The following is a 15,278-nucleotide window of genomic DNA, read 5'->3' as shown; positions in this document are numbered from 1 at the left end:
GTCCCTCTGACAACATAACCAAAGTAGGTGAGATGAAGTCTGGCTATTCTTGCTTCCAAGGAGCATTTTGGCTGCACTTCTTCCAGGATAGACTTGTTAGTTCTTCTGGCAATCCATGGTACTTTCAGTATTCTTCACCAACACCACCACTCAAAAGCATCAACTCTTCTTCGGTCTTCCTTACTCATCGTCCAGCTTTCACATCCATATGAAGCAACTTAAAATACCAAGCCTTGGGTTACGTGCACCTTAGTTTTCAAAGAGACACCTTTGTTCTTCAGCACTTTCAAGAGGTCTTTTGCAGCAGATTTGTCTAGTGCAATACGTTGTCTGATTTCTTCACTGCTGCTTCCATGGGTGTTGGTTGTGGACCCAAGCAATATGAAATCTCTGACAACTTCAATCATTTCTCCGTTTACTATGATGCTGCTTACTGGTCAGCTTGTAAGGATTTTTGTTTTCTTTATGTAGAGGTGTTATCCATACTGCAGACTGTAGTCTTTAATCTTCATCAGTAAGTGCTCCAAGTCATCTTCTTTTTGGCAAGCAAGGTTATGTTGTCTGTGTATCACAGGTTGTTAATGAGTCTTCCTCCAATCCTGATGCCACACTCTTCTTCATATAGTCCAGCTTCTCGGATTATTTGCTCGGCACACTGATTGAATAAGTATAGTGAAAGGATACTACTCTTTTGTCTATATATATGTATATACATATATATCCACTGCTGTAGAGTTGTATCCAACTCATAGCAACCCCTCCTTGGGTTTTCGAGGCAGTATCACTACAGATTGCCCAACCTTCCTCCGAGGAGTGGCTGATGGATTTGAAGCACCAGCCTCCTGGTTAGCAGTTTAATGCCTTAGGCAGTACACTACCAGATCTCCTATATACATATATAGATATAAGTATATACACACAATTTACCATGTGGCTAGCACAAAGTATATATATGCTCTATAACTATTGAATGAATGATTTGGAGCTATATAAATTAAGTCATTTCTAATTACATTTTCTAGGTTAAATTTATTCTTATATCATGTTAAAAAGAAAATCCACTGCCATTGAGTCAATTCTGACTCATTGCAACTCCCATTGGCTCTCCAAGGTGTTCAATCTTTATGGAATTAGAATGCCCTGCCTTCCTTCTGCAGAGTGGCTGGTGGGTTTGAACTGCCAACCTTCTGGTTAATAGTCAAATGCCTTAGGCATTACACCATCAGAGCTACTTTATATCATCTTAACCAACAACCAATCCACTCACTGCCATTGAGTTGGACCTGACTCATAGTGACCCCTACTTGGTTTTCTGAGGTAGTATCACCATGGAAGTAGATTGCCCAACCTTCCTTCCGAGGAGTGGCTGGTGGGTTTGAACTGCCAGCCTGGTTAGCAGTCAAATGCCTTAGGTGCTATGCCACCAGAGCGCCTTTATATTATCTTAGAATCTTATTTTTATTACCACTATTTTACATTTTATTTCCTTTAAAATATTTGACATTATGCCAATTTTGCCATAGACCCTGTGGGGTAGTTAACGTTATGTCAACCTGGTTGGGCCTGATTTTGAGTGGCTGGGTGTAGTTATTCCCCATGATGAGACTGGTAATCAAGTCCATGGTGGAATCCACTGGAACAGCTGAGTAGCTGCCTTAGGGATGTGGTCTGCTTCCAGTATAAAAATTTTGAGAAAGGTCTCTGCAGCTTTTTGGCATGCTTGGACCCTGCATAAGGAGCTCTGGTGGCATAGTGGATGAGGCACTTGACTGCTAACCAGAAAGTCAGTGGTTCACACCTACCAGTTGCTCCGCAGAATGAAGATGGGACAATCTACTTCCATAAAGATTTACAGCCTGAGAAACTGTGGTAGCTTGGTGTGTGTCAACTTGGCTGGGCCTGGTTGAGTGGCTGGGAAGCTGGTAGTAGTTATCCCCCATGATGAGACTGGCAATCAACTCCATGGTGGGATCTACCACAAGCAGTTGAGTAGCTGCCTTTGGGATACTGTCTGCTTCCTGTATGTAAGGAGAAGCCTTGGAAATGGTCTCTAGCCTATGGCATACTTGGACCCTGCATGTAGCTGTGTCATTGCACAGCAGCCTGCTACACTCTGCTGACCTTGGGATTTACAATGGACTTAAAGCCTCCAAATTTTAAGAATAAACTCCTGTTTTTTATGCCATCCCATTTGTGGTATATTCCTGTCAGAGCAGCACCAAGCAACCAGAACAGAACCCCAGTGGGGGTTGCTGAGAGTCGGAAATGACTCGACGGCAATGAGTTTTGGTTTGGTGTTTTTTGGACGCTGCTATGTGGCCGAATCTTCATTTAGCAGCCTGCCATGTTTCCTGTCAATCTTGGGGCTGTCTCTGGACTTGAACTAGTGGCCTGTTGGGCTGTTTGGTTAATATTGGGACTGTACCATTTTATTTGTCAACTTTGGGCTTGTCAGCCTCAGCAGCCAGTAGCTGCCTGAGTGAAGAGATGCCTCTAGCTTCAGTGGGCTGGGAGCAAGAGGTGGAGCTGAAGCCCAAGGTTGAAGAGCTTTCACCTATCCCCTAGAGCTGGCACTTTGAACTTGGACTTCAAGTCTCCTAAACTGTAAGAGAACAAACTGTTTTGAAAGCCATCCACGGTATTTTCTGTTAGAGCAGCATGAAGTAACCAAAACACTCTGCATTTCATTTTCTAACAAGTCATATATATAACTCAACCTGACTCATGTGAAGTCAACATTAAAAATCTCTGACCTTTGGAGGCTTCTTCCCTTAATGCAGCTAATGCATCAGCTAAACTTCCAATTATTTAACACACTCGAGTTGTGCACCAAGGCTGAACAGTGCTTGTGACTGTCTTATGCAGGAAAAAGAAACAAAGAAAAAAACACAAGTTCATTAGTCATTGCATTTTTCTTCGGGGGGGGGGGGAAGAGTTCCACTGAATCCTTGGTGGATGTAGTGGGGCAGAAGCAGGACAATCAGCTGGTGTCACTTTGAAGTGTGGCTGCAGGGCTTCCACTCCTCGCCCAGCTCAGCTGTTGAAGCAATGAAGAAACTTCAAAGCCAGACTTGCTGTTTCTGCCAGTGGGGTGTGTGTGATTCCCATCAGTTAGCTTTAGAGAAAAAAAGAGGAGGAATTCATCCTCTCTCACTTGCCAAGGTTTGATGCTCACCAAGCAATCTATTAGTTTTTAGTTATAGGTGTCTCTAACTAGTGGGCACAAATAAGTTTCATCATGTGATTTGTATTTATTTGTGAACATTATTTTCACGCAAAACCTGAGGTGGCCAGTTTACATAACTTGTCCAGATTGCGCCATATGTCTGACAAGTAAACCACTCCTGCTCTTGATTCAGTTCTCTTCATAGAAATAAACAGTTGTCCTAAGAGCAGAGTTTTAGACTGTTCTCTTGCTATTCTGCCCCTCATCCCATAATTATACATGTTTACAATCCTGTAGCCAATTTTTTATTCTGTGTATATTAAACCTCATTAGAGAGTTAAGAAAGACTTAATCCATTTGGTTAATGATTCATCAAATATACACAATTTTTTAATTATTTAATTCAAAAATAAATACAATTTTCTTGAATGATTTTTTGTGGTCCAAACCTAAAAAAATCATTTGAAATTTATCTTCTTTATTACACAATTATAAAGGGAAAAGGTAATAATAATTGTGAGGATTATTACTCTAACTCTTAAAATTAAGAATAGCTTTAATTCAAAACTTGGTTCTTTAATGTGGGTAACTGAACTTCCACACCACTACCTCCAACCAGAATATTTAAATAAATATGGACAATTATGTAAAAACATTCCATTGTACAGCACAACATGGTATAAGATATGAGGTCTTCAGGGAAGGTTATTATTACCAAACAAGCATAAATAACCAAACAGAAATTTTAAACAGTGATAGTAATACGGCTGGAAAGCAAGATGCCAAAATAAAGACGTCCATTTGCACAACAGGATGGCCCTAAGACAGCCTAAAGATCCATCTGGTAGAAATAAAACTGGGGGAAAAAAGCAAACCAAACCTAGTGCCACTGAGTCAATTCCAACTGACACTTCTTGTTAGTTTCCATCAAATCAATTCTGACTCATTGTGTCCCCATGTATGCAGAATAGAACTGCTTCATAGGGCTTTCAGGGCTGTGACCTTTCAAAAGCACATCACCAGGCCTGTCTTCTGAGGCATCTTGGGTGGGTATGAACCTCCAACCTTTCAGGTAGTAGTCGAACACTTAAAAGTCTGTGCCAGCCAGGGATCCAGTCACAAAAAGCTTCTAAAATTAGCAGATGAGATGGGTCATGAAGTAGAAAAGATAGTCTACTTTGCAAGTTCTAAAGAAGTCAAGACAGTTAATTCAATTAAAGAGTAATTAATGACAACAATTGATACTACATTTATTACAAAATACAATCTAAGAAGCTATTTCAATGACTGGATTTATATTTTTTAATTTTGCCAAAATCTTCAATTCAAGGTGGCATAAGTGCTGGAATACTCACTTCCAAAGATACTTGGCTGACTGTATTCTGAGAAAAATCAAAGCTCTTCACAAGGTATAATCATCTGTCTCAGGTTTGTTTTTTTTTTCCTAGACATGGGCAGGCTGTCTGTGTTTGGAGTCTTTGAGGCATTTTTACTTATGTAACAAATGACTTGGTGATTCAATTAAAAACAAAGAAACAGAAAACCACACACACACAAAAAGAGGGAAAAGTCACAAGTAAAATGATTTTATGAAAACAGAAGTTTTTTTTTAAATGCTGTTCATGATTTACTAGAAAGAATTAGCAGCTTGCTGCTGTACTGTTTAGCAACATTTCCTCATGCTGCTCATTTTCAGATGTTTCATTCCAATGAGAGCTGCACACTGTCAGCTTGGCTTTGTGGCTGCTGGCAGTCATACTTCCTTGCTGTTAAAAGAAAACAAGAAGAGATAAAGACTAATAAAGCTGCAAAATAATTACTGGCTAACCTTAAATCACAGTCATGATTCTCAGTAAAGAATCAGTTTCAAATTAAACAATTTTATTTCTTTAAAAGAAAGTTATTATTTTTTTGATTGTCTAATTTCTCAACACTGCTAATACCCATTTGTCAAATGTTTCCCCAATTTATTTGGAGGTACTAGGATTACTTAGAGCTTTAAAATACAATCATTAATTATGCCATTAAAATTATATGATTGTTCTAGAGTTTCTCTTTCCACCTTAAGTTAAAAAAAAAGTTTTGTTTACACTGTAAGAAATTTGACTGCATTTTAACTTATAAATGTGAAGAGACTTATTATTGAACAAAAATGTCATCAAAATAAACTAGATATGCAATTCTGTATTCTTTTTGTACTTCTAAGAAATGTTTATTAAAGAAAAAATGGGTTAACCTGAAACTAGAGCAAATACAAAGCTAAAATCTTCATGAAAGTAATTCACTATTTAGCTTTAAAACTTTTAAGCTCCTCTTTTAGTAGCCAAAGTAGAGATAACTATATGTCTATGTTAGTCAGGATGTACCCAGATATGCTGACACCTAAAGCTTTTATGTCTTTGGGAGCACTCTTTATGGAAAATAATTTTGTTTCTTATCTCCTCTTCAACTGCCAAACTTTGCCAGAACAAAGTATGTCATAAACACCAAGAATGATCCAGTATGTTAGAATTCATTAAATATGCTAATCCATGCATATACTCATTGTTTACATGAATAAACAACCCCTAAAGATGCCCATGTTCTAATCCCCAGAACTTGCAAATATGTTACTTCATACCGCAAAAGAGATTTTGACTATGTAATTAAGATAATGATTTTGAGATGGGAGATTATCCTGGATTATCTGGGTGGACCCAACCTAATCACATAGAACCTTAAAATTGGAGAACTTTTCCCTGCTGAATTCAGAGAGATGTGAATATGGAAAAATAAGAAGAAGCAATGCTGCTAGCTTTAAGGATGAAGGAATGGACTATGATCCAAGGAATGCAGGCCACTTCTAGAAACTGGCAAAGGGAAATGGATTACAGTCTAGAGCCTCCAGAAAGAAACACAACCCTGCTGATGTCTTGATTTTACCCAGTGAGACCCATTTAGGACTTCTAATCTATTGAATTTAAGACAACAAATTTTAAGCTTGTGGTAATTTGTTATAGCAGCAATAGAAAACTAACACAATAAAATCTGATAAATCTTCTTTTATGCCATTCCTACAAAAAAGAAAAAAATCATGTGGTGGTTTTATAATTGTATACGGTATATTATTGACTATATTACTGATGGAAGCTAATTTCTGTTATGACTACTGTTTTAATGAAAACTTAATTCTTTACTTATAATGTTCCCTATGTTTCTGGCTCTGTATATTTTTTTTTAGAATACTTAAGTTTTATTCTGTATTTTAAATTGGTTAACACATGCATATGGTACAAAATATAAAAATAATCAAAAGGTAAACAGTAGAAACTGTATCTCCCTCTCAGTCAGTCAGTCCTGCAGTTGCCTACTCAGCTCCCTTCCCCGAAGGAACTGCTATTAACAATTTTTAGGGTAAAATTTAACAGGTTCTACTTGTTTGATATATGCACTTTTTTCCGACTTTCAACCTGAAATTCTACTCCTCCCCAAGAGAGGCACCGTAACATATTGCTACCATCCCTTATTGCTTGTTTCTATACATGTGTGTATATGTGCATATGTGCACCTATGAGCATATGTGTGTGCACACACACACAATTTTATCTAAAGGGATTACAGAATACATAGTTTCACTTTCTTTAAAAAATGTCTCATTTTTTTTTCTTTAAACTCCACACCATCTTTTCTAAGGTAACCGATGTGAATAACTTAATTTATTATCTTTCTATACCTCTTTCCACCTTGCATAATTATGTAGAACATTTATATATGTCGATAAGAGATGTTCTGGTCATTTGATTTTACAACAGTGGTATCCTAATATATGTATTATTGCATCCTTACTCACTTATCAATACACCATGGAAAATGCTTCATTCTTTTAAATGGTGACATAAAAGCCTATGATTTAGATGTACAATCTACTCTGGCTCTGTAAATTTTAAACTCTGTTTCTTCTCTACCACCTACACACTCACAGTACTCAGTACTACAGGACATATTGAGAGATCACCTCTGGCCTTGCCCCTTCGTGTCACAAGGCCACATTACTGGAAGTCAGTCCTATACTGCTTTAGCTTGCAGTAACTGCACTAGAAGTAACTACAAACCCCATAAATACAGACTATCAAATATAGTAGCTCCCACTCGACTTCCCCTTAGCCAGCAAAATTCTTTCAGCCACTTCAATGCTCTCAATATAAGGAGAAGTACAAAATAGGGGAGACTGGACTAAGAAGTGACAACAGTCTTAACTGCTTGTGGTTAAAGTATCTCATTCTTGCAAAATTCACAAAAATATTATCATGTGACCCCCATTGCTCGGATCCTTTCCAGAGTCTTTAAGGCCCTGTATAAGCACAGGGTCCTGAAGCATTAACTTCATTGTAAATCTACCTTGGCTGGTACTGTGTTAAAACACTAGAAAAAGTACAAAGTTTTCATTTCTATTTTTTATAACCTCTTGCTAATTAGATTCAATTCCAGAAACTATTTTAAACATGCTTATGTATATAGTTCAGTACAAAATATACTTACAAATAGAATACATTTCTAGTTGTTGTCTTAAGCGAATTTTGCTTATGGTGTCATAAAAGTTGGGTTCTGACAAAGCTTCTGCTGTCGGTGGCACACTGAATATCCTCATAATTTTTCTTTTATTCCTAAAACACAAAATCAATGCAAAATTGAGATTTGTACTAATGCCTGTGGGACTGCTATATTCTGATGACTAAAGTAATCAGAAACTACATTAAAAGGATTAAATGACAATAAGCCCATCTCCTATTTTGTCCTTGTGAGATGCTTCTTTGGCTCAAGTATTCTTTCACTAAAAGGTGTGAGGGTGAGCAGGACACATCCATTTAATGCAAGGTGAAGTACTTCCATTGTGCTTTTCCCTTATAGCCACCCTTCCTCCCCCCAGAAAAGCCAAATATTATATGGAAAAATGCACACACACACACAAAAATCTGATTTTTCCTCCCTCTTTTTATCTAAATAAAGCTAAATTACCAGGTTAATGAATAAACAGAATGTTGGCGGATCTTAATTTTAGAAAATAATGAATAAGCATATTTCTTAAATAGCATGACCTTAATGGGCTATTCTGTTAAAATTAAAGAACAGTGTGCCTCTGGTTTTAAAATCATGGGGTAGGGCGGAGGAGTGGCTATTTTTAGAGAAAAGCTGTTACCTGCAAAAGAATTAGTGATGACATGTAGAGCCCTTACTCACCCATCCCCTACAGTTCAGTCCAGCTGCCCAGGAGTCACGGGGCCAAGAAGGATGAGCATGCATGTCTGACAGCAAGTGCAGGTCTGAACCATTCCCCAGGCCAAACAAATTATTTTTGGATCACCAGCTATTTTCAACTATTGAACGCCTTTTTTTATCTCAGTGAAAGACACACTGAACAACAAAGTTCTAAGGAGAAACAACTTAGTCCAACTAATACTGCTTTTCCTTTTCTAAGCATTTCTGCAAAAACACACAAACACACACATACACACACACATACATGCACCTTTTAAAAACTGTACTTCAGGGAAAGGAGCCAGGGAGCATGGAAGGGAGCAACGAAATTCAGCTACAACATCTGATTAAGGCAGTTAGTAGCTCACTGGCTCAGGAAATACTCATTGAGGATTTATACTATGTTGTACACCACTGACACAAAGGTAAAAGACAAGGTTCCTATTCTTAAAGGACTTATTTTTTTGTAGGATGGACAGATGAATAACTAGATATTAGTATTGTTTAACAAATTTTATGATTATATAGTCATGCACTAGAAACAGGGAAAAGCTGCAAAGATACAGAGACTTGCTGACGACACAGGAGTTACTGTTTTTGCATTTCAGAGACATGGACTAAAACGTGCTCGTAGCTATCGAGCCACTAAAAGACATGGAGGACACTAAATGCATATTGCTAAGTAAAAGAAGCCAGTCTGAAGAAAGCTACATATATGAATCCAAATACATGACATTTTGGAAAAGGCAAAACTATAGAAATGATGAAAAGATCAAAGGTTGCCAGGGGCCCGAGGAGTAGGGGAAGGGATGAATAGGTGGAACACTGAGTATTTTTAGGGCAGTGAAACTGTTCTGTGACACTGTAATTGTGGACACAGGCATTATGTATTTGTAAAAATCATCTCCTCCACCCCCAGTTATCCAGTCAATTCCAACTCATGGTGACACCATGTGTGTCAGAACAGAACTGGACCCCACTGTGCTCCATAGGGTGATCAAAGGCTGATTTTTCAGAAGTAGACTGCCAGGCATTTTTTCCAACGTACTTCCGCTTATCCTGGAACCTCCAGCATTTTGGCTAGTAGCTGAGCATGTGAACCTTTGGCACCACCCAGGTGCTCCATCAAACCCAGAGGCCTGTTGAATTTTGTTGATAATAATGTATCAATACTGGTTCATCAATGATAAGAAATGGACCACAGGAATACAGGATGTTAACAGGAGAAACAGTGTGCAGAGGGGAGGGGGCCCAGGGCATTCTCTGTACTCTGGGTACATTTTTCTGTTAACCTAAAACTGCTCTAAAAAATAAAGCCTATTTTAAAAATGTGCTCATCTAAGGGTGACAGTGAGGCCAGCTGTGTGACAAAATTGAGTTATATTCGAAATGGCAGAATTGGGAGTTTAGTGCAGTGGGTGCCAAGAAAGGCGCACCTAATAAGCTTCATTTCTTAAAGCAACAAGGTTTTAAAAGCCAAAGGTTGGCTACCAGTGCTCCAGGGGAGACTAAGTATGTTTTCATAGCAGGGGCAAAAATTCTGATATGATTTTTAGACAATCAATTTAAAAAAAAAAAAAAACACACCACACACAGAAATTTCAAAGACCCAGTTTCTTATCCACCCTGAGATATTCCAAAATTTACCTCTTGGCATACATGAAGAGAGCAAAACTAACAAGGATCACTATCAAGTACACATTGGTGGCTTCATTCCAGGCTTCGTGAACAGTGTAATCAATAGAACCATCATCACCCATCACTCCGTAGCCTCCAGCCATGGGGCTGTAAGAGAGAAAAGACAGTAGGATGACTTTTAATTAGTGATTGTACTACCTTCTAGAGAGGAGTTGCCAAGCTATGTCCTGCTGGCCAAAGCTGGCCCACCACCAGTTTTTGTATGGCTCACAGGCCAACAGAGGTTTTTACATGTTTTAAGTGGGCACATTTTAAATGGTTATATAAGAATCTACATAATATCTCCAATTTTGCCTCTTAGCCCACAAAGCCTAAAATATTTCCAGTCTAGTCCTTTAAGAAAAAGTTCACTGACCTCTGGTCTAGATAATCAAGGCATGTAATACAGTTCCATTTATTTTTCACTTTGAAATGTTACAGTTCCTCCTATGTAAGGGTTAGGAGCTCTGGTAGCATAGTGCCCGAGGCACTTGACTGCTAACCAGAAGGCTGGCGGTTCAAACCCATCAGCTCCTTGGAAGGAGGGCTGGGCAATCTACTTCTGCAGTGATCCTGCCTCAGAAACCCAAGGAGGGGTCGCTATGAGTTGGGTCTGACTCGATGGCACATAACAACAACACATAAGGGTTTAAAAACTCAGGATTAAAACATAATGTTCTTAAAAGGATATAGGCTGAAATGTGATTGCATAATTTCCAAAGTGTAACTATTACTGAGACGAGAGCAAGAGAACACTTTAAAACACAGACCCAAACAATGGGCTGTGATGTGAAGGGAACAGTGTTGCCCCCCTGACAGCAGCATTAAGATGTGATAGCCTGAACAATGCTCCTCCACTTGCCTCCTGAGATGCCTGGAAAAGGTCTGGAGCTTTATCTAGTTTTGACCTACTGGCCAAATTTGGTTGAAAGAAGCTATGGGTTAAAAAGTTACTTTTTGCTATTTACACAGCTGTGACTTCTAGTCAAAGCAGCACATTCTTTGGACATTCCCACAAAAAGTAAGAATGGTAAATAGTAAGTATATCAAATAATAAAAAAGTAACGATTTCCTATTTGTGTTCGAGACATTAACTTAATTTTTTTTTCTTAAAGAAAATCTCCCTTCTAATGTGGGATCTAAAAGGTAAGTCTAAAAAAAATTACCTCATATGTGAAAGAAATTCAGAAGAGTTGTTTTAGACTCTATCAAAAGTGAAAAACTGAACAAATAATAAGAGATAACTATACCATGTTGTTGTTATTATGTGCTGTCGGATCAGACCCTATACTATATAGTTTCTAAGAATAAGACAGGCACATTTTCTAATACCAAGAAAAGATAATGTTTGGAACATCCAAGAAGTTGTTTTGCAATTTTTTCTAGGCTGCCTACAGCAATAAAGGCATTGCAGAAATCTTTCTACTAAAATACTTTCCACTCTGCCCTGGAAGCCTCCAAAATGCTTCATCCATGTAGATTTGGCCCAGAAAGTTAGTATTATTAAGGGCATAGTCTGTTTTCTTTCTTGTAACTTGCCGTCATCTGCTCCTAGGCCAGGTGGCATGTTTTCCCCTTTCTGCTATTTAAAGTCTTTGTCAGATGTTTGAGGACATACTGTACTCATTTAGAATAAAGTGACTATCATGAATGGCTATTTAACTTAAACTCCTGACATTAAGGGCAAGAGCAATTCATCTAAAAAATCAATTGGTGTCTGAGAAACAGAAAGACTGGTCCTGTGAAAATGACCCAGGGAACAATAAAAATAGCACTTATAAAAGACTGTAAATCCAAGATCTATATATTACATAAACATTAGACTATAACCAATTCCTAGATATTAAAGACTTGACTGTGGATTTATTTTTTAATCATTTTGAAAGAGAATGGGAGGGACGGAGAGATTTGTTATATTCAGTTTCAAGTCTTACTCCTTTAACTGAACTCCTGAGTTTCTCTGAATGTAACATTTTGGCTCATAGTAAGTAAACAGAGTACTATGGAAATGGAAGCTTTTGGAAGACCAGAGACTAGAACTGTCTTTATGATTTATGGAATCTAAAACTCTTGTCAGTGCCAAAATGTAAAGTAACAACAACGACGGTATCTGGCAAAAAGAGATGGCTTTAGATGTTCGATTTCAGATGTTGCAGAAGCCATGGACAATTATAAAGCAAAGGTGGTAGCTTTCAGGATTCGGAGTACAAATTAGGGAGGAAACAGGGAACAATACAGCAATGGTCCCTAGACTATCTCACAGGTGCCATTCATCTAACAAATTATGAAAGTTTTCCAACCTGTTAAGATCCATCTGAATGGATCTAAGCCAGGTTAATTTTGTAATTCAATTTTTCACAAAATTATGTTCATGTGCCACTCAGTAAATGGTACATATTTACCTAGAGCTTACTCCTGAGAAGGAAGACTGGGAGATCTACTTCTGTAGAGATACCACCTTGGAAACCCAAGGAGGGGTCACTATGAGTCGAATCACTCGAGGGCAGTGAGTTTGGTTTTTTTTCTTTCTCTTCCTCCTGCTACAAAGATGTCACTCTTTTAATTATATTTACAGAATTTCTAATTACTGCCAACCCAGAAAACTAAAATTTCAATGTAACTTATACAGCCTATATTATACAACATCATTGGTATGCAATGACACTATTCTTCCACAGTTCCAGGGACCTGCACTTGAGTTATTTTTAGTGGTATAGTTGTGAAAGATTTGCACTAAGGGTAGGTAGGCCTTGCCTGAGCAGTCCTCTCTCAGGACCAATGGCTTGAGTTTGTAAAACTGCCAAGACTAAGGAATAATTTAATCCAGAGTCACAGTACAGACCCAAGGCCTACATGTCACCTGGACTATGATCATTCCCTTCCAGTACACCATACTCTAACCAAGTGTACAAATATACACCTGTTGAGTGGTTCCTACATATCACCACAGCCTTCCTCTTGAGTATTAAAGCAAAATACCCAGAGGCATTACAATGGTTCATTCCTGGCAAGTTAATGTTTCAGCAGGTTTACCAACATAGCTAATCATGTGCTTAGAGTGTCATTCAGGGTTCTTTTGAGAAAACTGACCTTTTTTCATATATTTTTTTTGTATGAAGTAATGCTTGAATTACAACTACTTCAATGTAGACATGCTAGGATAAGCTGAATTAAGTCCCAAGTAAACAGACTTACAGAGATTTAGGATACCTTTCGGGTTGATAACGAGGAGACTTTTCCTAGGGATCAAGTATTAAGGAGCTTTGGTGGTGGAGTGCCTAAGGCATTTGACTGCTAACTAGAAGGATGGTGGTTCAAACCCATCAGCTTCTCTCTCTGTGGAAGGAAGATGGAGCAATCATGCAAGTTTTAAAATTAGTTTCTTGATTTTGGATTCCTGAGACCATGTCTAGGTGACTCCAAAATGGAGTATCATGTCTTAATGCCATCACTTTGTCTCTCACTTAGATCTTTGATATTTTCTGATACAAATTCAGATTTGATTCACTTATATATGAGGTCAAGGAGCTCTAGTGGTGCAGTGGTTAAAGCATTAGAGTACTAACCACAAGATCGGCAGCTGGAACCCACTAGCCACTCTGGGACAGAAAGATGAGGCAGTCTACTTCCACAAAGATTAACAGCTTTGGAAACTCGTGGGGCAGTTCTATGTCCTACAGATTCACGACTCAGAATGGACTCATGGCAGTGCGTTTGGTTTTGGGTATACATAGGGTCACCAAAGGAGCTCTGGTAGAGTAGTGCCTAAAGCACTTGACTGCTAACCAGAAGGATGGCGGTTCAAACCCACCAGCCACTCCTTGGAAGGAAGATGGGGCAATCTACTTCTGTAGTGATGTTGCCTCGGAAATCCAAGGAGGGTCACTATGAGTCGGGTCCGCCTGGATGGCACATAACAACAGGGTCACCAAGAGGCATTTTTTTTTTTTTTTTAAATACAGTTCCTATCACTTGACTGCTAATCAGAAGGCTGGGGGTTCAAACCCACGAGCCACTCCTCGGAAGGCAGGTTGGGCAATCTACTTCCGTAGTGATACTGCCTCAGAAACTCAAGGAGGGGTCGCTATTGGGTCTGACTCCAGGGCACATAACAACAACACAGTTCTTACAACAAAGATGACTGCATACAAAAAAGTGATTTTGCTTTTCTTTGCCCTTTGTAACGCTAAAGGATAGGGTCCCTGAAGCAGAAGGTTACCCTTCAACGAACAGGAGAAAGGCAATTAATATTTGAGGGCTATGTACACGGCAGATCACATATTCATTTAATTTTCAAAAGAACCCTGCTAAGAAGCACTGAAACTCCATTTTATAGAAGAAACTTGGAGAAACAGGGAGAGCAGGGAATGGCTTATAACTTGCCCAACGTCGCACAGGGTAGGAAGAAGAGGGGCAGGGTTGGCATACACATCTGACTCTCAAACCTGAACTCTGTTCAGTATTATGGTGCGGCCTTTCCAGCTTTGACCCCAATCTTGTAAAACCTGCTTCTCCCGGAAAGAAATCAAGCAGAACAGGTATAAAATATAATCCTCTCAGGGAGCGGCCACAGGCAGAAGGCTACCTAGATATGTTACACATTTCAGCCACTCGATAATTGCGCGTGATTCAATCTTAAAACACTCCTGCTAAAATTCAACCGTCTTGCCCCCAGCTTGCACCGCAGGTGGAGCTGTTTCAACGTCTTTATTTCCATTTCTGGAACTCGGAGCCTCACTATTTCAAACGACCTTGAAAGGCTTCGACCAAAGAGCAAGGTTGGTAAAAGGCCCTCAAAGCTCAGAATTGGGAGCGCGGAGACCCACGGGCATTGCCAGTTCTCTACTCCCTGGCGAGTCCGGGGGCGGGGCGGCAGCGGCGCGCGACCAGAGGGCGGCGCCCGGGAGTGACGCGGCCCCGCCAGGGGCCAAGGAGGCGCGGGACGCGGTTGCACTCACGCTGCTCTCTCCGGACGCGGCACGCGGCCAACGCTGCTCCGCTTGGGGGCTCTTTCCCCCCACGTCGGGGCCAGGCGCACGGGAACCGGTTACCGAGCGGACCCAGACGACCTCTGTATTCGTCATTTCCTGCCGACCCGTCGGTTTCCGGATGAAACGAGGAACCAGGTCCTTTTATTTTTTTTTTTCCCTCCCCCTTTTCAGTTTTTGAACGGGAGAGCCGCTGCGACGGCATCAGTGCC

The 15,278-nt window shown here is 39.5% G+C and overlaps 1 protein-coding gene across 1 annotated transcript; it reads right to left on the bottom strand.

Moving 5' to 3' along the window:
* Positions 1–4,867: 4,867 nt before the first annotated feature.
* SMIM19 (small integral membrane protein 19) lies at positions 4,868–10,182 on the bottom strand. The gene is made up of 3 exons (XM_007935033.2): positions 10,049–10,182; positions 7,685–7,809; positions 4,868–4,932 (listed from the first exon to the last, which is right to left on the bottom strand). The coding sequence occupies exons 1-3, from the start codon at positions 10,180–10,182 to the stop codon at positions 4,868–4,870; spliced, it is 324 nt and encodes a 107-aa protein (XP_007933224.1).
* Between the last annotated feature and the right edge of the window lie 5,096 nt (positions 10,183–15,278).

This window comes from Orycteropus afer, unplaced genomic scaffold (assembly GCF_000298275.1).
Source record: "Orycteropus afer afer isolate SDZICR_OR568_19922 unplaced genomic scaffold, OryAfe1.0 scaffold00024, whole genome shotgun sequence".
In the NCBI taxonomy this organism is placed as follows: Eukaryota; Metazoa; Chordata; class Mammalia; order Tubulidentata; family Orycteropodidae; genus Orycteropus; species Orycteropus afer.
Note: the sequence above shows the minus strand (reverse complement) of the source record. Positions and strands in the feature narration are given on the sequence as shown.

Coding starts and splice junctions, on each gene's coding strand:
- SMIM19 (XM_007935033.2), bottom strand. CDS start 10,182: ATGGCTGGAGGCTACGGAGTGATGGGTGATGATGGTTCTATTGATTAC. Junction 7,810..10,048: donor CTCTTCATGTATGCCAAGAG/GTAAATTTTGGA, acceptor TTTGTGTTTTAG/GAATAAAAGAAAAATTATGA. Junction 4,933..7,684: donor ACTAGAAATGTATTCTATTT/GTAAGTATATTT, acceptor TTCTTTTAACAG/CAAGGAAGTATGACTGCCAG.